This window comes from Phodopus roborovskii, unplaced genomic scaffold, assembly GCF_943737965.1.
Source record: "Phodopus roborovskii unplaced genomic scaffold, PHOROB, whole genome shotgun sequence".
Taxonomy (NCBI): Eukaryota; Metazoa; Chordata; class Mammalia; order Rodentia; family Cricetidae; genus Phodopus; species Phodopus roborovskii.
Genome location: NW_026126433.1, coordinates 43,708,740 through 43,728,606, shown reverse-complemented (window position 1 = coordinate 43,728,606; position 19,867 = coordinate 43,708,740). Strand labels below are relative to the sequence as shown.

General features: G+C 37.9%; 1 protein-coding gene across 1 annotated transcript; it reads right to left on the bottom strand.

Moving 5' to 3' along the window:
* Nucleotides 1-4,183: 4,183 nt before the first annotated feature.
* LOC127223616 (olfactory receptor 10J3) lies at nt 4,184-5,125 on the bottom strand. Its single transcript, XM_051186321.1, has one exon. It carries the CDS (start codon nt 5,123-5,125, stop codon nt 4,184-4,186), a length of 942 nt encoding a protein of 313 aa, XP_051042278.1.
* Nucleotides 5,126-19,867: the final 14,742 nt, after the last annotated feature.

The window sequence follows — 19,867 nt, the reverse complement described above, 5'->3', positions numbered from 1 at the left end:
TAGAGAAATAGGTTTGTGTTCTTTCTCTTTCATTTTCTTATGAAGTCATTCATTGAAGGCCTGGGTCTGTCTCAGAGTGTGAGTTGGATTAAGTTTCTTACCTGCAAAGATATCCATTATTAGAACTAAACTGCAAAGTATAAGACATGGATCAAAATCTTTATTCTTTTACCTTCTAGGTTTTTGACTTGAGAAAATCTGCTTATATGTTTATGAGTTGAATGTTTTATTTCTAAAACAGGAATGAGGATAGGCATCATGTCCAACTGAGCTCCTTCCCATGCTTATGCAGACAATGAGTTGGTTCTTAAGGAAAACTAAGGGACAGGGCCCACAGTGTCAGTGCTGAACTGGAGTTTATTACAGCACTTGAGAGTAGAGGACCTCCAGTTTGTCCAGACTCTGCATCTACTGTCATGGTGGGAAAAGGCATAGGGCAATTTGTAAACATTGACTAGACCTGAAGTTTTCATTTTGTCAAGAAATGTTAATGGGAAACACATAGTAATTAATTCAGCTTTCTATAAGGTAAGCATATTATGTGACCTTCCTTCTCATACTCTACTTCTCCCTCATTCATATGGTAAGAAACAACTGCATGCCTGACAAATGGGTTCATGTAAATAGGTGTGGTGAAGAGATTTCTTCTGGAATGCAGGCCAGGGAAAGTCCCCCTTGGAAACTCCTGAGTGAATTTATGGGAAACTTTCTCTGCTTCCTGTCCAAGCCTTAATTCAGGATAAAGCCTTCAGACCACACTGTTGCCAATATACACAATCAAGACACATTGTTTCACAGAGTTCCCTACAGTGTCCCTGCTTCTGGCACTGAGCTGGGCAGGATGTCCCTTCTTTATCTCAGTCTTGGTTGTGATGCCAGATACTCAGAATTAGGAACCGAGAGATGCTTGATGTGGGCAGAAATTCCAGGCTTGATCAGTTTGAGAGACATCTGAGGAGTGTCTAGGACTCTGTTCATCACCATTTAATTTTGCCTCCTCCATCCCCAGCCAAGCTTGTGGTGGCCATGGACAGAGCAGAGGGATGGAAGTTCAAGCTGCTTCTCACTGGGTGTTGGACTAGCCTAGGCCACTGGCAAGTCTTTGAGATTCTGTTTTCCTTGTGTGAGAATGAACTGGACAAGGCGGTTTCTAACGTCTCTTTAATCTCAGACACTGCCACTCATTATTCTAGTCTCAGAGGCTCAGGAGTCATTTCCCACTCAGGGCCAGGGTGGATTTCCTTCCATGCTCCACTGGGCACCCAGACCTGTTGTTACTTTCCTGTGCTGATTGTCATATTTAATTCTCAGTTACTTTCAGATCTGTGTCTGCCATTTCTGTTTTGTTTCTTTAGCCTTCATGGCAATTCACATTCTATTCCCGAAATAACAGAAAATTAGTTTAATATAATATTGTGATAGTTACTAGTTCCCAAATTATACTCTTTATAAAAGTGTCTTTTAAAAAGTATACATGAAATATTTTGATCTATTTCAAAGAGTATATTATACAGGTTAGTCAAGGAATTTCTTTCCTTGCTTTACCCTTTTGTCCTCCTGGGTCACCTCTGATCTGCACTAAATTGGTCCAGGGCAGAGCATAAAGTAATATTTGCTCACTCAAAATAGATAATCACAAATTCCTTATGAGTTTTTGATGCATAGGGGATGGGAAAACAGATGAACATCTCCTGGCTGGTGACCTGAAGATAAATTCCAAAGATTCTTCTAGAATAAATATTCAGACCAAAGATGTATCAGGAGAGACTGTATGGGAACTAAGCCCTTAGAAGAAAAGTAAATCCTCTTCATCAAATGGGAAATGAAGCGCAGATGGGCACCTCTCTACACCTGGAGATGCAGTTTCCTGCTGTGGATGGCAGAATCTCTCAAGACGGCCCAGGTCTAGGGATGACATCAGAGTCTGTTTTCCTGCCTTAGATCACATGCCCAGGTCTGAACAGTTACTTAGCAAGTCCATGCCCCCATCTGGTATTTCAAATGCTGAAGTATTCCCACACCAAAGCTTTGTTCTACTAATGTTCTCAGAATTACCATCAATTCACCTGCATATACCACTTGCAATACCCATATTCTCTCATTTTCAAAACCAAAAAGGCATAGTTATACTGTACTTTCAGTCTTCTTGATGTTCAATACAGCACAAAGGGAGGGCAAAAGCCTCTCCTCAATGTGAAGTTAAGTTGAAAAGAATCTGAAATTATAGAAAATTAAACAGAAAAAACACTCAGATATTTATTTCTTAACAAAATTTCAAAATTATTATGTCATGGTAGATTTAACTCAGCATTTGTAACAACAGTATATTATAAAACTGAAAGCAAAGATCTCATCCACCTGAACTAGGACAAATTAAGGCTAAAAGTTGTATTTTCCACAAATGCCAACTGTTCTAGAAGTCGAATTCTAAAGTGTAGCTGCGAATTGATGGCCCCAGGAAGCAGACTCCAGTTCAGAGGCTTAAATGCAGCACCCACATGTCTGATAGGGTGAAAGAAGCAGGGTTGAAAGAGAAATGTGAAACACAGCAAAAACTCTAAATCATCCCACAGATGACAGTGGTGGGCCTGAGATAGTCCTTCATAATCACAGAGAAGATACCACAAAATAGGCAAACCATTGGAAGCAGCCTATCCTCCAGACATGATAAGAACAGAGAGATGCAGATCCTTAGCAAGGATGCTTCCTGAAGGGGACTCACTGAGAGCTCTGTTACAGAGTTCTAGGTCATCTGGAGAGTTCATGAGTGGATCCTGAAGTATACAGTCTGGGAAGATTCATCTTCAGACATGTGATGGCTGTTCCACTGACCATTACATCTTTACTTAATATCTTTACCAAATTAAAGTCAACAGAATTGCTAAGCTAGTCTTTAAAATTTGTTTTTTAAGCTACTCCTCAGAAAGGAACTGGCTTCACCATTTCTGGAAACCCGGACATATCTAAAGATATAGCACTTCACATTCATTCTCTGTGCATATTTTATAGTCTAGTCTTCTCCCCCCTCCCCACCAAAATGACACTGCTAACTTAAAACTACACATTGTTCACTTCCATGGGCATGCTCTACTACTGTCAAATGATGGATCTGATGTTTTTTTCATGGTGATATCTACCATGCCCTTTCCATACCAACTTTCTTTATTTCAACATTGAAAGGGTGGACGAAGCTAACATTGTCAGTATGGTCTTCTTCTGGGTCTGAGTTTTCTCAAGTGTGCAAAATAGGACTGTGGATAGCCTGTACCTTTATTCTCTGAAGCTGGTGCATTTTTACCTTTTCACCTCTATGATACCATCTACTTCAAAGACAGACTTTAAGTCTCTTGAAACCTCCCAAGTCACCACACAGTGTTAATATGATATTCACAAAACAGAATATTAATATTAAAAGGTCTTTGAAGTAAAGATATGTGTTTGTATACTAACTGCAACAGCAGCTTAACAACAACAAACGTCTTTCTGGGCTGGTTTCCAGAATTGAGATGTATCAGATTTAGAAATTTGATGGGATTAATATTTTAATAAATTTGGATTGATATAGTCTACCAATGAGGATATGTCTGAGAAATAATCTGTAATCAGTTTCATTATTGTATCAATAACATAATGTGTAGCTATGCATCACACATAGTACCCTTTTAATGTATACAACAAGCTGTATGCTTTCTGCCATTTTATATGAAGTGTATCACTGGATTAAAAGTGACTGTGTGACACATAAGTGCAACTCACAATATTCTCACATAGAGTGCAGCTATGTGCACATGGTAACAGGTCTATACACAAAGCAGTTTGCCTCTGGCATTGAACAAGGTCTACATTTAAAGGGGTTTGGCAGGGAAGTGAAAAGGCATTAGTCAACCATGACACACAGAGTTGGACCAAAGCTTTCAATTAAAAGCCTGTCAAGCCTCTGGCTATAAGTAACTCAGGTTTGTAATTTTTCTTTCTACTTATACTAAGTATATAAAAATCATTATTTCATCCCTCTAGAGAAAAGCCCAGAGAATTCTAACAGTATAGAAAGAGGCCTCTAGATTACTAACCATTAGCATATTCTGGTCTTCCGGATACCACAAGTAAAGGTATTTTTTGGAAACAACTTAAAATAAGTGCATATTCACAAACTGAAATAAATTAAGATTGCAAATGAGCCTGTTTAAGATGAAGGTGGCTTTTGCCATATGGCTCTGTATAGGGCATCTTTGACCTCTTTATTCCTCAGGCTGTAAACTAAAGGGTTCAATAGAGGGGTGATAAGAGTGTAGGTCACTGAGATGAGTCTGTCCTGCCCCAGCAAGCTCTGGGACTTAGGCTTCAGGTAGATGATTGCAGTGCAGCCATAATGGATGATAACCACAGTGAGGTGGGAAGCACAGGTTGCAAAGGCTTTCTTTCGACCTTCGGCTGAGGCAATCTTAAGGATGGTAGAAATGATCACAACATAGGAGATGAAGACTACACCCATGGGTAGAATAAGGACACAGACACTGACGACAAAGTTGATAATCTCACTGATAGTAGTATCTGTGCAGGCCAGCTTCAATAGGGGTCTTACATCACAGAAGAAATGGGGAATAACAAAGCCATCACAGAAGGGCAGGCTAAACACTGATGTAACCTGGACAATAGCCATGCCTAGGCCAATTCCCAGTGATCCACATGCCAAGTGGACACAAGCTGTCCTACCCATGATGACTGAATATCTTAGAGGGTTGCAGATGGCCACATAACGGTCATATCCCATGACCATGAGTAGGAAACAATTGTTGATGCCAAAAGTTAGATAAAAGAAGATCTGGACCACACAGTCTTGGAAAGCAATTGTGTGGTAAGGATTGAGGAGGTCAGAAAGCATCCGTGGTATGATGGTTACAGTATAGCAAGTGTCGGAGATGGACAATATGGCCAGGAAGAAGTACATGGGAGTATGGAGATGATGGTCTAGGTGAATAATAGTCACAATGACCACGTTGCCAGACAGAGTCAGGAAGTACAATGTTAGAAAAACAGCAAAAAGGCCAAGCCTGTGTTGCCAACTGAAGCTGGAGAAACCTTCAAAGAGGAACTCTGTTACTAAGGTTGTATTTGACTTTAACATTGAGACTAGTGTATATTTCAGGGAGTTGAACAAAGGGGAGAAAAGCAGTGATGAGTCAAACACGAACCAGAGGCAGCTGGACCAAGGCCTTCAGTGAAAAATGTGTCTACTCTGGCCAAGGCTGGAGATGCCAAAGTCTCAAGGCTCAGCTGATGGAGAACTGCTCAGTCTTCCTCTTTGTGCTACCTTTCCTCTGTGACTTAAAGTAGGCCCATGGGATCGAGAGCACATATAAAGACAAAAAAACAAATAGATCAAAATTAAAAGAGGTTTGTAGAAATAGCCTAGCTCCAGTTTCTTTATTGTTTGAGTCACATGTTAGCCCCGTTTTAACTTATAAGTAATTCCCTCCACCCTTTTCAACAGTGATTGTGCTTTGTTTATATTCAATCAACGGTACACAAAGTTATCATTAATTTAGATATTTTCTAACACTTGTATATATTAATAATATTTGTTTACTATTTTTCAAAAATTCATACATGCTTATAATTTATTTTATATATATCTTAACTTTTAGGATGTGACATCTGATTGTATCCTTTAATTTTATTTTTCAAATAATTATTGATGTTAAATAACTTTTTATTTGCTTACTTAAATTCAACCATGTCCCTAAAGTGTTAACTTTACTTTCATATTTATTATAGAGCTATACACAATAGCCAAATTAGAGAAACAATCTGGCTGTCTGTAGACAAAACAACATGAATAAATAAATTTGACAAATTTGACATTTGAAGCAAGTTGTTGTTGGTGCACATCTTTAATCCCAGCCTTTGGGAACCAGACGAAGACTGATATCTGAGCTTCAGGACAGCAAGGTCTACACAGAGAAACCCTGTCTCAAAACCACCCCCTGAAAAAAAAAACACAAAAATCAATTGATATTTATGTAATAGGGTATAGTTCATTCTGAAAGGAAGGAATTCTGAAATTTGTAGCAATGAGGATTCATCTAGAATATATCATGCAATTGAAACAAGCAAGGCAAGAAGTGGACAATTTGTGTGTTACTTAAAATATTCAAAATAATATAGATTAAATTAGCATTATCACTAGCTGGAGAAAGTTGGGAATTGTTTAGCAACTATAACATTTCAACATGTAATATTAATTACTTCTTAAGATTTTCTATATAGCATAGTGGCTATATAGAAATGTTAATAACATTGTGCTATAAATTGTAAACATTTTGATAGGGTAGAATACACAATAAAACACCAAGAGCCTTTAGGGAATGTTTGAAGCTCATGGATCTGCCTTTTTCATGTTTGTGCTGTCTACACTTAACTGCTATATTTGCTCAATATTCATGGTTTATTGCACATCAAGGATGCTCCAGGATAATTTCCTTACGAAATAAACAGTGCCAGCAAATGACCCAGTAATGAAATTCCAAGTATGAAGGCTTGGTCCCAGTAACCAAATGGTGCAACTCCCAGAAGTTGTCCTTTGGTGTCTATATGCACATCATCACATGTATGTGTGCAAGGTGCACACACACACACACACACACACACACACACACACACACACACACACCAAAAAATGAAATAACTGTTTCTAAATAAACAACTGCTTGACCACTATGGAACTGGGTCTAGGTCAAAAGCAAGTATGATTGAATGTAATAAGCTCTATTTGAAAAAAAAAAAAAAGAATGACTCTTGATTTAGTAAAAGATAAAGACAAAAAAAGATGTGTGAAATTAACACCCTTTCTACATTTTATCATCTAATACCCCATGCTTGGTACATTCCCCAGAATGAGTCTTCCACCTCAGAGCCCTGGTCTAGTTCTAGACATTGTCTTCCTAGCCCTGACATCTACATACCTATGTCATCTTCAAAGATCATAAACAGCAGCAGAGCCACTGCATAGTTTTCCTGCAGAACTTGTTCTCTGACATCATGAAATGGCTTCAGAGTGTTTTAATACCTCTACTTTGTTCTAGCCAAAGAGGAGGGGGAAGGGATAAAATGAGCTGAGAATTTCTGACGAGGAAAGGATAGGCTTTCCTGTGTGGAAGCAATGAGAAAATCCATTTAAACAAAAAAGGAACTTTGCTTTATTTCTATGGTTTGTTTTATTTCTGCACATCCCACACAATGTCAGGAAAAGAAAAGAAACTGGCCCATCTACCTTTTGTCTTTCCCAAGGTGAAGCTGGAACAGACTATAATAGGGCAGAGATAACCTCTTATCTGAGCCCATTGAATCACTTCTCTCCCCTAACATACTGTTCTAAAGGCATAATTTTCTGAAGCAGCTCCTTTCCTCTTCCTACTTCCCACTGGCACCTAACACTCAATGCCCATCATCCTCCCCTGTGTCAGGAATTGTCTCTATACCCATTTTCCACATTTTAGTTAGGTTGATCATTGTCCACATTTCTACCTGAATGCTGTAATTGCATTTTCATGAAAAACTACTCATTGACACTCTTGCATAAATTCCTTCAATCACTTCAAAGTTTTAACCACAATGTTCAAAATTCATTTGCAAACTGATTATAGTAATAAAGCACAGGGATATAATGAATTAAACAGGTTTAATGCAGGTGAGGAATTTGATCTGCTATTTGACAAACAGGAAGCCCACAATAAATAGCCATTTTATTAGTAGTTATTCTTTTCTATTTGACAACTTATCCAGTTCAAATTCAATCACACCTCTCTGCACTTGTAAATAATTCTTAGAATACTTCAAAGCTGATTTTATAAATTTTCTAATTTCTCCTTTTCATTCTCCTTTGAAATATTTCTGGAGGTACATGTAGCAGAATCACAAATAGCTACATGAACTGTCCCAACACGGGTATGTGTTAGTCACAACACAATTTTCAGTTTTATTTCTAACTGTCTGTTTATGATGCCCAAAATTTTACTAGTGGTTGCTCATCCAACTAGTATAACTGGGAACAGTAGGCAGTTTCGTCAAGATTCTTGCCTGGTATATAACTGATAATTTGGAGGCAACTCATTTTCGATAGGTTCCTATTATAACTTTATACATTGAAAATCATGCCCATTACCCTTGGCACTTAATTTCATTTCAGCAAATGAAAGGCACTTTTCAGGCCTGTAGTTTTATGCTCATGGCCTGGAATGTTTTCCCCCCTCCCTTCTCTAGTCCACTTACTCAAAGTTATTAATAGCCTAAAAACTTCTCTCCAGTTACCATTATGTAATAGCCTCTTAAACAGAGAAGAGTGGGTAAATTAGAGACATAGACAAGAGCAGAGCTACTCATGTAGACCTTGGAAACATGTAAGGAGAACAAGATGAGAAGTGGTAAAGTAGGGGAAGTGACAATTGGATGGATAGCACAAGATTCAAAGAATTCTTTAGTTTAGACGATTTTTAAACACCTCTCTTTTCTATTAGGTAGATGGCATAAAAGGTGGTATCAAGTCTTGTCTCTGGACTATTCTGGATGAGTGTATTGTTTGTATTATTTTAGAGAAGTGAATATAATCTATTTTGAAGTTTGTGAATGCTTCAACAATCCCATTTGCATTTCAGTTAGCTGAAACCAAACTTTGCTTGGTTATCACCAGGAAAACCATGTCTTTAATAGCACATGTATTCTATGGTTGAAAAATGTAAGTACAGTGATAGTGGAAGAGAAACATGGTCAAGATGGTCTTTGTACTCATGAAGCTTGCATTCTTGAACTGCTACAGACATCAGACTTAATGCAAAACCCTTCAAGTATTTTATTCCCTCTTTATCTTATTATACATTATGTTCATCTGTATTTCCAGATAGATCCATAGAGGCCATATGAAAGGCCATGTTCTCATTCTTCTATAGAATGCCACTAGGATGGATATGTGTGACAACTGAGTGTCTCTTGTAAGTGTTCCCCCTCTTAACAGAAAAAAGTGCCTGGGGGTGTTGATGCTGACTTTAATCCCAGGCAGGTGGATCTCTGTTAATTCGAGACCAGTCTGGTCTACAGAGACAGTCCCAGGCAGACTCCAAAGCTTCACAGAGAAACCTTGTCTCAAAAAGAAACCCAAGAGAGACAGAGAGAAAGAGAATAAAGTAAGACTCACCAGGTACTTGGTTTCTTATATCTTCTCGAGAGTTATGTTCAAGCCTGAGTCCCATCCATCATTTTGAAATTTTTATGATCTATAATAACATATTATAGATTTTTTACTAATAGATACAAAATGTTTCCCAAGGATTCAGTCAGGGATCTCCTAAAAATTATTTAAAAACTACCAATTACTTAACTTTAAATTAGCTATCAAAAACAATTATATTTTACCAAAATACACAGTTTTGTCACAGAGTTATTGATGTCTTAGGAATCAGATTTGTTGGCACTCTGACAAACCTCCAAGAAGCCACACCTAAAAGTGGCTACTTCAGTGGATAGAAACAATGACAGTCATCCTGTGTGTGAGACCAAAATGAAAGACAACATCTAAGTTTGTTCAGATTTTTCAGTTCTACCCACAGTAAGCTTGTTTGTAGATCACAAAGCAGTAACTGCTAATGGGATGAAGGTAATGAAGTAGTAAACTTCTGTTAGTATCCTGGGTATTTCTCTCCCAAATAACACTTTTTTTAAAAAAAACTCCCTAATGATTAATAGAAGAAAACAGTATATGAACAAGACAGTACCTTGAGACCTCATTACTGAGGCAGTTCATTATCTAATTCTGTCATTCATACTTGGGAGAGCTGGTTGAAGTATTAGGAGCTATCTCTCTGGTTGTTTAGATCCATGGATCTAAAACATGGAAAATTAACCTTTTAACCATGTGAGTTTTTGTTGCTGCTATATTTAATTGTTTGATATATTCCAACATGGTTTTAGTCAGAATGATTTTTTGGTATTTCTGAAATATTTCAGAATAATGCCATAGTTGTTAGATTATGTTATGTCTTGGTCCTTATAGCCTGAAGGTTACTTAATTTTGAAAGCTTTAAAATATTTTTATGAATTAGGTCTATTGATGAGAATAAATTAATAATCTTTTATGTTGTAAGGAAAAAAAGGTTAATTTTCCATCTTGGAGTGGATCAGGGTTCTGTTGGGATCTAGGATATGTTTTCTGTCCATTTCTCCAATGGCAACAGAAGGGATCCTAAGGCCTGGTCTAGTCTAAGAAGAGAGCAGAAACAGCTATCAAGTAGAGTTTGAGGAAGATCTTTATAGTCAGACATGCACACGAATGATTTTTGGCACTTTGACACTTGAAGCCAGTTTAAAGTGTATAGGTGGAATCTTCAGTCCTGTCCCAGAATATATTGTTTGAACTTTTAAGCTGATATTTATCATCTCTGTTCCAGTCACCTTACACTCTACACTCATTCTTAAACCTTAGCCCAAGTTTGTCCCAAACCTCAGCCTTGCTGGTTATTCTTGATACCCCTAAATCATTAATTTCTATCTACCATTTTTTTTTTTTGGTTTTTCCAAGACACGGTTTCTCTGTAGCTTTGGAGCTTGTCCTGGAACTAGCTGTGTAGACCAGGCTTGCTTTGAATTCACAGGGATCCTCCTGCCTCTGCTTCCCAAGTTCTGGGGTTAAAGGCTTGCACCTGGCTTCATTTACAATTTAAAAATACACAAAAATCAGAATTCATTTTCACATTTATGAGGCTATTTAGAGACCATCACATTCATCTTTGTTCTCTCAGTATTCTTAGAATTGGGTCACGTAAGCAATATTTACTAAGACTTTTTATATGTTTTTATAACTTGCTACATGTAAACATAAGCAGTATACATATACTTACTCATTTTATCCCAATTAAACCCTACTTAGAATGTAACTATACCTGTCTTCTAGGGCACATAATCTTCTTTTCTCTATGGCATTGAGTGCATAATTAAGAAGTCCGCATTAAACACAAGACACTTAAGACATCTGACCTCATAATACACACACACACACACACACACACACACACACACACACACACACACACACTCACTCACGATTTGAAGTTTTCAATGATAGTGGATTTGTCAATGATAACAAACTAAGAAATCACTTTTTAAGAGGGAAGAGAGTATTAGAGGACTGATTCACTTTCCATAGAATGTGCTTTTATGTTTTGTGTTGAGTAGGCAAATTTTGTCTTCCAGCCCTTTGATTTTCATCTCTTAGTGATATCATAAAATAAAATGATTCTGAATCTCTACTAGATTTTGTCTCCCACTCTGAGTTCTTCACATTGTCTTATGTCACCTCATTCTAACACAAGAAGTGTGTGTGTGTGTGTGTGTGTGTGTGTGTGTGTGTGTGTGTGTGTTTAAGAAACTGAGTTCAAGTGAGAAAGCTGGAGTCATTGATTTTTTACCAGGGTTCTTTTCAGCCTTCCACTCTTCATTTCTTTATGTAATCAATTCTACTACAGGTCTAAAACAAGGCAACCATCACTAAGTTATATAGATATCATTACATTCTTTAAGAATCAAGCATTCAGAAAGAAAAGATATAAATAAATGTGTTAGTCTGGCATTCAACATTCTGTGGTCTCTGAGGAACTGTCATTTGTTGTTTGTAGTCTTGGTCAAAAGAACCTAGAAAATGAGCATAGCATCTGCAATTTCCATATGTGCTTACACATGAAAGAGTGAGTGGAAATGAATTAACCCTCACAAAGATTGAAACTCTATCTAAATTTACTTAGTTCCTAGTTTGATGAATAGGATCTTCTCCCCACTACCACCTGCTAGGGGTACAATAAAATCCTACTACAGGAAGATAATGTAATCTAAAGCTTCAATTTGTCTTTATAATTTACTCATATAAAGCAGGAGTAAGCAACTATGGCCTGCCAGCTGATGTGACCACCATCTGTTTTTGTACATACTACAAGATGTAAAAGAGTTCATAATTTAAAATCAATTAAAAATAAACAAAAAAGAAAGATATTTTGAAATATAAAGTATGTTATATTTTAATTTTATTAACCACATAATTGAATTGGTTTTCAATTACGACCACTTGTTATAATTTACATATATTATCTATAGACATTTTGGGTTACTTTTGAAAAAATTTAATGTGACAAAAAATATGGTCCTAAATATTAAATTATTTATCATTTGTAAAAATTTAGACTTCTGATTGAGTGTTTAGAATGCAATGGAACTGGCACATGCATCACAAGAAAGTAACAAAAAGATAAAATCAAATAGAAGGCAAAGCACACAGCAGGAATAGTCAAATAAAAATTAATCTATAGATGCGATAGGATGCAACATTAAGATGACTTCAAATGATGCAAATCTTCCCAAATATGATCCATCTGTGTATAAAGCCCTTTCTTATGCTGTGCACTTGCTACTTCCTAAAATGATATAGCAAAGATGATAGGATGTCAATCCCATTCTAAAATGCATTACACAGAGATTTGTTGTATCATTATACATTTTATACAGAGGTAAGTACAATTACAGATACAAAAAGTTTTTAAAAGTTAAATAAATGTTCATGTAACCAGACTGGAGAAAGTCATACTTCTTCTGTGGCTTTGAATAAGTAAGTTGTTGTTTTAATAGTGGACTATGCACAAAACACCTGAGTAATTTCTACAAACATAGCACTCACAATTGGCAATCAGAAAGAAAAGCAACTTCAGTCCTCTAATCACAAGGAACTAAATTCTCTCAACAGACTTTGGAAGTGCATACCACTCTGCATCAATGGCCACACCCTTGTAAACACTTCCCAGGTCTCAGAGTGCTTGAGCAGAAGACCAAACTGGATGGTGTTGAGATAGCTCAGTGAGGAAACAGGTCAGAACTGTATTTTGTATTAAAGTACTGAGTTTGATACAAAGCAATAGAAAACTATCCTGATCAGTACTGAATGTAAGAAAATGACTGAATATTTTAAACTGTGAATGGGAAATACAAATGTGTGGAAGGACATCTTCAAAATGGTGAAAGGAAAATAGCTGCTGTATAGAAATTGCAAATTCAAGGAAATAGCAATTAAAAAAGAAACATAATTTAGTTTATTGAATTTATATCACATGCCTTTTGTTAATTTATTTTATATAACCAAGTTCATTGAAAACAAACATTTATAGACAATATTTGGGAATTTGGGCTTCTTTCTTTCCAAACTATTTCCTGCTGGTAAGGGGCGCTGTCATCGGGGATTTGAAAAAGATGCAGAAATCCTGGCTGTAGTCTGTAAGGCTGCTTTGTCCAGCTGTTTTGAATGTAGGACCACCTGGTACTCTGTTTCAGGTGGTCTGGCTTGATCAAACGACTTTAGTGGGGAAGGAATCCACAGCTTTTCATTTTCTGTGGAAACAAAAATAGAAATCCTTTTCCACAGTAACTTGTCCTTGAACTTAAATTTTGAAGTCAAGGCCTTTTTTTTTAAATTTAATTTATTATTTTACATGTCCCAGTTCCCTCTCTGTCCCTCCCTTCATCCAGCCCTCCCTCCCTCCTATTTACCCCCTCTACCCTTTCACATCCACCCTAACAACCCTCCCCTCCAATCTCCCCACCCCAATTCCATATGTAGAGGAATGCTATCCACTTGGGGTCATGTAGATCTGACAGGTCCTGTGAAGTAGGGACTAGGGCTTCTCTCCTGTCTCTAGGTTAAGGCAGTTATCCCTCCATGGGGGATGAGTTAGCAAGGTCCTTTTGTGCACCAGGGATACATCCTGGCTCCACTGTCTGAGGTCCCTTAGACTGCTCAGTCATTCTGGCTGAGACCCATATTCAGGGGGACCTGAGTCAGTCCCATGTTAGATTCCCAGCTATCAGTCTGGTGGCCAGTTAGCTCCTCCTTGTTCAGGTAAGCTGTCTCTATGTGTTTCTGCCGTCTGGTCTTGTCCTCCCCATCTGCATCTGGAACTAGTTTGACTCAGTGTTTATGTATGGGAGTTTGCTCCTGTTTCCAACAGGCATTAGATGAGGGCTCCATGGATAAGTTAGTTGTTGATCTCACTCTCAGGGAAGGACATTTATGGTAGCCTTTCCACGGAAGCTCAAATTGTTTGTTGGCAGCAGTCTTGTAGTTCTCTAGACCTTTCTTTGTGTTTAATTTTATCTTCAAACCAATATTGGCTCTCTTTTTTTTATGTTCTCTCGCTCTTTCCTGTCTTCTATTCCTAACCGGGCTCAATCTTCCTGGTCACACTTGTTTTCCTTTCCTTCCCCTCATTTTCTCCTACTTCTCTTTCCATTCACTGCCCACCCCCACTCTCACTGTGTTTTGGGGGACTGTCCCTTCCTAGTTCTGTGAGGGACTTTCTATGAATCACTTAGGATACACCTTGTATCCTAGTTCCTCTGGTGGTGTGAATTATAGGCTGGTGATCCTTTTCTCTAGGTCTAAAATCCATATATGATTGATTACATACTATGTTCCTCTTTTTGTGACTGGGTTAAGTCATTCAAGATGGTGTCTTCAAGTGCCATCTACTTGCCTGCAAATTTCAAGATACCATTATTTTTTTCTGCAGAGTAGTATTCCGTTGTGTAGATGTGCCACATCTTCAATATCCATTCTTCAATTGAGGGGCATGTAGGTTGCTTCACAAATATTCCTGCTATGAACACAGTTGAGTAGATGTCTTTCTTGCATGGATGTGGATCATTTGGATATATGCCTAAGAGTGGGATTGCAGGGTCCTGTGGTAAACTAATTCCCATTTATCTGAGGAACCGCAATACTGATCTCCAAAATGGCTGTATGAGTTTGCACTCCCACCAGCAGTGGAGGAGTGTTCCACTTTCTCCACATCCTCTCCAACATAAGTCATCACTGGTGTTTCTAATTTTAGCCATTCTGGCAGGGGTAAGATGGTATCTCAAAGTTGTTTTGATTTGCATTTCCCTGATAGCTAAGGATGTGGAGCATTTTCTTAAGTGTCTTTCAGCCTTTTTGATTTCCTCCATTGAGAATTCTTTCTTCAGTTCTGTACCCCATCTTTTAATAGGGTTATTTGGTGTTTTGTTGACTAGTTTCATGAGTTCTTTGTATATTTTGGAGATCAGCCCTTTGTCGGATATAGGATTGGTGAAAATCTTTTCCCAGTCTGTGGGCTGCCATTTGGTCTTGTCGACTGTGTCCTTTGCCTTACAGAAGCTTCTAAGTTTGAAAAGGTCCCATTTATAAATTGTTTCTTTCAGTGTCTGTGCCCCTGGAGTTATGTTCAAGAAGCGGTCTCCTATACCAATTTGTTCAAGGGTACCTCCTACTTTCTCTTCTAAGAGGTTCAATGTGGCTGGATTGATGTTGAGGTCTTTGATCCATTTGGACTTGAGTTTTGTGCATGGCGACAGACATGGGTCTATCTGTAGTCTTCTACACACCCTCATCCAATTGTGCCAGCACCATTTGTTGAAGATGCTGTCCTTGCCCCATTGTATAATTTTAGCTGTTTTGTCGAAAATCAGGTGTTCATAGGTGCGTGGATTAATATCAGGATTTTCAATTGGATTCCATTGGTCTACCTGTCTATTTTTATGCCAATACCAGGCTACCAGGCTGTTTTCAGAACTATAGCTCTGTAGTAGAGCTTAAAGACAGGAATGGTGATGCCTCCTGAAGTTCTTTTATTGTATAGGGTTGTTTTGGCTATCCTGGGTCTTTTCTTTTTCCATATAAAGTTGATTATTATCCTTTCAAGGTCGGTGAAGAATTGTGGTGGGATTTTAATGGAGATTGCATTGAATGTGTAGATTGCTTTTGGTAAGATTGCCATTTTTACTATGTTTATCCTACCTATCCAAGAGCATGGGAGATCTTTCCATTTTCTGGTATCTTCTTTAATTTCTTTCTTTAGAGTCACAAAGTTCTTATTATATAGGTCTTTTACTTGTTTGGTAAGCATTCACCAAGATACTTTATGTTGCTTGTGGCTATTGTAAAGGGTGATGTTTCCCTGATTTCTTTCTCTGTCTCTTTGTCCTCTGAAAAAATTAGTGCTACTGATTTTTTTGAGTTTATCTTGTATCCTGCTAGTTTGCTGAAGGTGTTTATCAGCTGTAGGACTTCCCTGGTAGAGTTTATTGGGTCGCTTATGTAAACTATCATATCATCTGCAAATAGAGAAAGTTTGACTTCTTCTTTTCCAATTTGGATCCCCTTGATCTTCTTTTGTTGTCTTATTGCTTTAGCTAGAACTTCTAGTATGATATTGAAGAGATTTGGAGAGAGAGGACAGCCTTGCCTTGTTCCTGATTTTAGAGGAATTGGCTTAAGTTTCTCTCCATTCAGTTTGATGTTGGCAGTTGGTTTGCTGTATATTGCTCTTATTATGTTTAGGTATGTTCCTGTTATCCCTGACCTCTCCAAGACCTTTATCATGAAAGGGTGTTGAATTTTCTTGAAGGCTTTTTCCGCATCTAGGGAGATAATCATATGGTTTTTCTTTTTCAGTTTCTTTATATGGTGGATCACGTTGATAGATTTTCGTATGTTAAACCATCCCTGCATTCCAGGTATAAAGCCTACTTGGTCATGGTGGATGATTTCTTTGATGTATTCTTGGATTCGGTTTGCCAGTATTTTATTGAGTATTTTGCATCGATGTTCATCAGGGATATTGGTCTGTAGTTTTCTTTCTTAGTTGTGTCTTTGTGAGGTTTAGGTACCAAAGTTATTGTGGCCTCATAAAAAGAGTTTGGCAATGAACCTTCTGTTTCTATCTTGTGGAACAGTTTGAGGAGTAGTGGTATTAGTTCTTCCTTGAATGTCTGGTAGAATTCTGCGCTGAATCCATCTGGCCCTGGACTTTTTTTCGTTGGAAGGCTTTCGATGACTGCTTCTATTTCATTTCGGGTTATAGGTCTATTTAAGTTGTTTGTCTGTTCTTGATTTAATTTTTGTAAGTGATAGTTATCCAGAAACTTGTCCATTTCCTTTGAATTTTCAATTTTTGTGGAATACAGATTTTCGAAGTATGACCTGAAAATTGACTGGATTTCCTCTGTGTCTGTTATGTTCCCCATTTCGTTTCTGATTTTGTTAATTTGCATGTTCTGTCTCTGCTTTTTCGTTAATTTGAACAAAGGTTTATCTATCTTGTTGATTTTCTCAAAAAACCAACTCTTTGTTGCATTGATTTTTTTGTATTGTTTTCCTTGTTTCTATTTTGTTGATTTCAGCCCTCAAGTTGATTATTTCCTGGCGTCTGCTCCTGCGGGGTGAATTTGCTTCTCTCTGTTCTAAGGTTTTCAGTTGGGCTTTTAATTCATTTATGTGACTATCCTCTGTGTTCTTCATATGGGCACTTAGTGCAATGAACTTCCCTCGTAGCACTGCTTTCAAGGTGTCCCATAAGTTCAGGTATGTTGTATCCTCATTCTCGTTGAATATTAGAAAGTCTTTAATTTCTTTCTTTATTTCTTCTTTGACCCAGGAGTGGTGCAATTGCACATTGTTCAGTTTCCATGAGTTTGCAGGTTTTCTGCTATTTGTGTGGTTGTTGAATTCCAATTTTAAAGCATGGTGGTCCGATAAGATACAGGGGACTATTCCTATTCTCTTGTATCTGTTGAGGTTTGTTATGTCTCCTAGTATGTGGTTGATTTTAGAGAAGGTTCCATGTGTTGCAGAGAAGAAGGTATATTCTTTTGTCTTTGGATGGAATGTTCTATAGATGTCTGTTAGCCCCAGTTGAGACATAAGTTCTGTTAATTCTTTTGTTTCTTTGTTGAGTTTCTGATTTGTGGTCCTGTCTAGTGTTGAGAGTGGTGTATTGAAGTCTCCCACTATAAGTGTGTGAGGTTTTATATGAGCTTCGAGTTTTAGTAGTGTTTCTTTTACGAATGTGGGTGACTTTGTATTAGGGGCATAGATGTTCAGAACTGAGACTTTGTGTTGATGGATTTCTCCTGAGATGAATATGAAATGACCGTCTTCATCTCTTTTGACTAGTTTTGGTTTGAAGTCTAGCTTGTTAGATATTAGGATAGCTACGCCTGCTTGCTTCTTATTTCCATTTGATTGGAAAATCTTTTCCCCAACCCTTTACCCTGAGGTAATGTCTATCTTTGGAGCTAAGATGTGTTTCTTGTATGCAGCAGAAGGATGGATTCTGTCTTCATATCCATTCTGTTAGCCTGTGTCTTTTTATAGGTGAGTTAAGACCATCAATGTTGAGGGTGAGTAAGGACCATTGATTGTTGATGCTTGTTTGGTTTAGGTTTGTTGTTGGCAGTGGTATTGTGAATATATTTGTTCTGCTTCACCCTAGGTTTCTGGTGTAGTTGGATTATCTGTTGCCTACATTTTTGTGGGCATAGTTACCTTCCTTGGGTTGGAATTTTCCTTCTAATACTTTCTGTAGGGCTGGATTTGTAGATACATATTGGGATAATCTGGTTTTGTCATTGAATATCTTGTTCTCTCCATCTATATTGACTGAGAGTTTTGCTGGATATAGGAGCCTAGGCTGGCATCCGTGTTCTCTTAATACTTGTAGAACATCTATCCAGTACCTTCTGGCCTTGAGAGTTTCCATGGAGAAGTCAGGTGTAATTTTGATAGGTCTGCCTTTATATGTTACCTGTCCTTTTTCCTTCACTTCTCTTAATATTCTTTCTTTATTTTGTATGCCAGGTGTTTTGATTATTATATGTTGAGGGGTCTTTTTTCTTTGGTCCAGCCTATTTTGGGTTCAGTATTCTTCTTGTACTTTCATGGGCATGTCTGTAGTGAGATAGTTCTGTGGCACTGACCACGCCCATTGGGGGTGTAGCCATGGGCGGAGTGACCTGTGGAAGGGGGTCAAAGGGGGCCAGGAAGGGTGCTCTCTTTCTGGCGTGACTCAGGAGAGGATCGGGTTGAATTTCCTGGTGTTCATCTGTCTAGGTTGTAAGTTATTTCTCCCTGAATAAACATCTATTCGGCCTATTTGTTTATCCTGATCCTTATTTACTGTGAAACATGTCCTTCTTCAGATTGGGAAAGTTTTCCTTGATGATTTTGTTGAATATGTTTTCAGCACCTTTGAGCTGGGCTTCCTCACCTTCCCGTATGCCTATTATTCTTAGGTTTGGCCTTTTCACAGTGTCCCACATTTCCTGGATGCTTTGTGTTAAGGATTTGTTGGATTTATGGTTTTCTTTGGTCGAAGAATCTATTTCTTCTAGTTTATCTTCTGCGCCTGAGATTCTCTCTTCCATCTCTTGAATTCTATTGGTTATGCTTATGTCCGTGGTTTCCGATTTTTTGCCCAGCTTTTCAATTTCCAGCTTTCCTTCCATTTGTGTTGCCTTTATTTTCTCAATTTCGGTTTTCAAGTCTTGAACCGTTTCCTTCTCCTGGTTAATTGTTTTTTCTTGGCTTTCTGTACTTCCCTTAAGGAATTTGTTCATTTCTTCCACTTTTTGTTTGTTTTTTCCTCCATTTCTTTAAGGGATTTTCTCATATCTTCTTTGAGGGCCTCTATCATTTTTATGATGGTGATTTTTAAGTCGTACCCTTCTGCTTCCTCTGCTTTGTTGTTGTGTTCCATTCTAGTTGGTGTAGATTCCCCAGATTCTGGTGGTGTCATGTGTGTCTTTCTGTTGTTAGGTGTTCTCTTGTATTGCCTTCTTCCCATAGTTTCTTCCAGTAGGTGTTGGTGGTGTCTCTTCACTTTCTCTATGGTCCTTCCCTGATGGGCTTATGTGGATCAAAGATTCAATATCTGTAGTTCTGTGTGGTCCAAGCTCTCTAGGAGGTTTCTCTGCAGACAGGGATCCAGGGATGGTGTCAAGGATGAGGATCCAGAAGAAGACGCCAGCA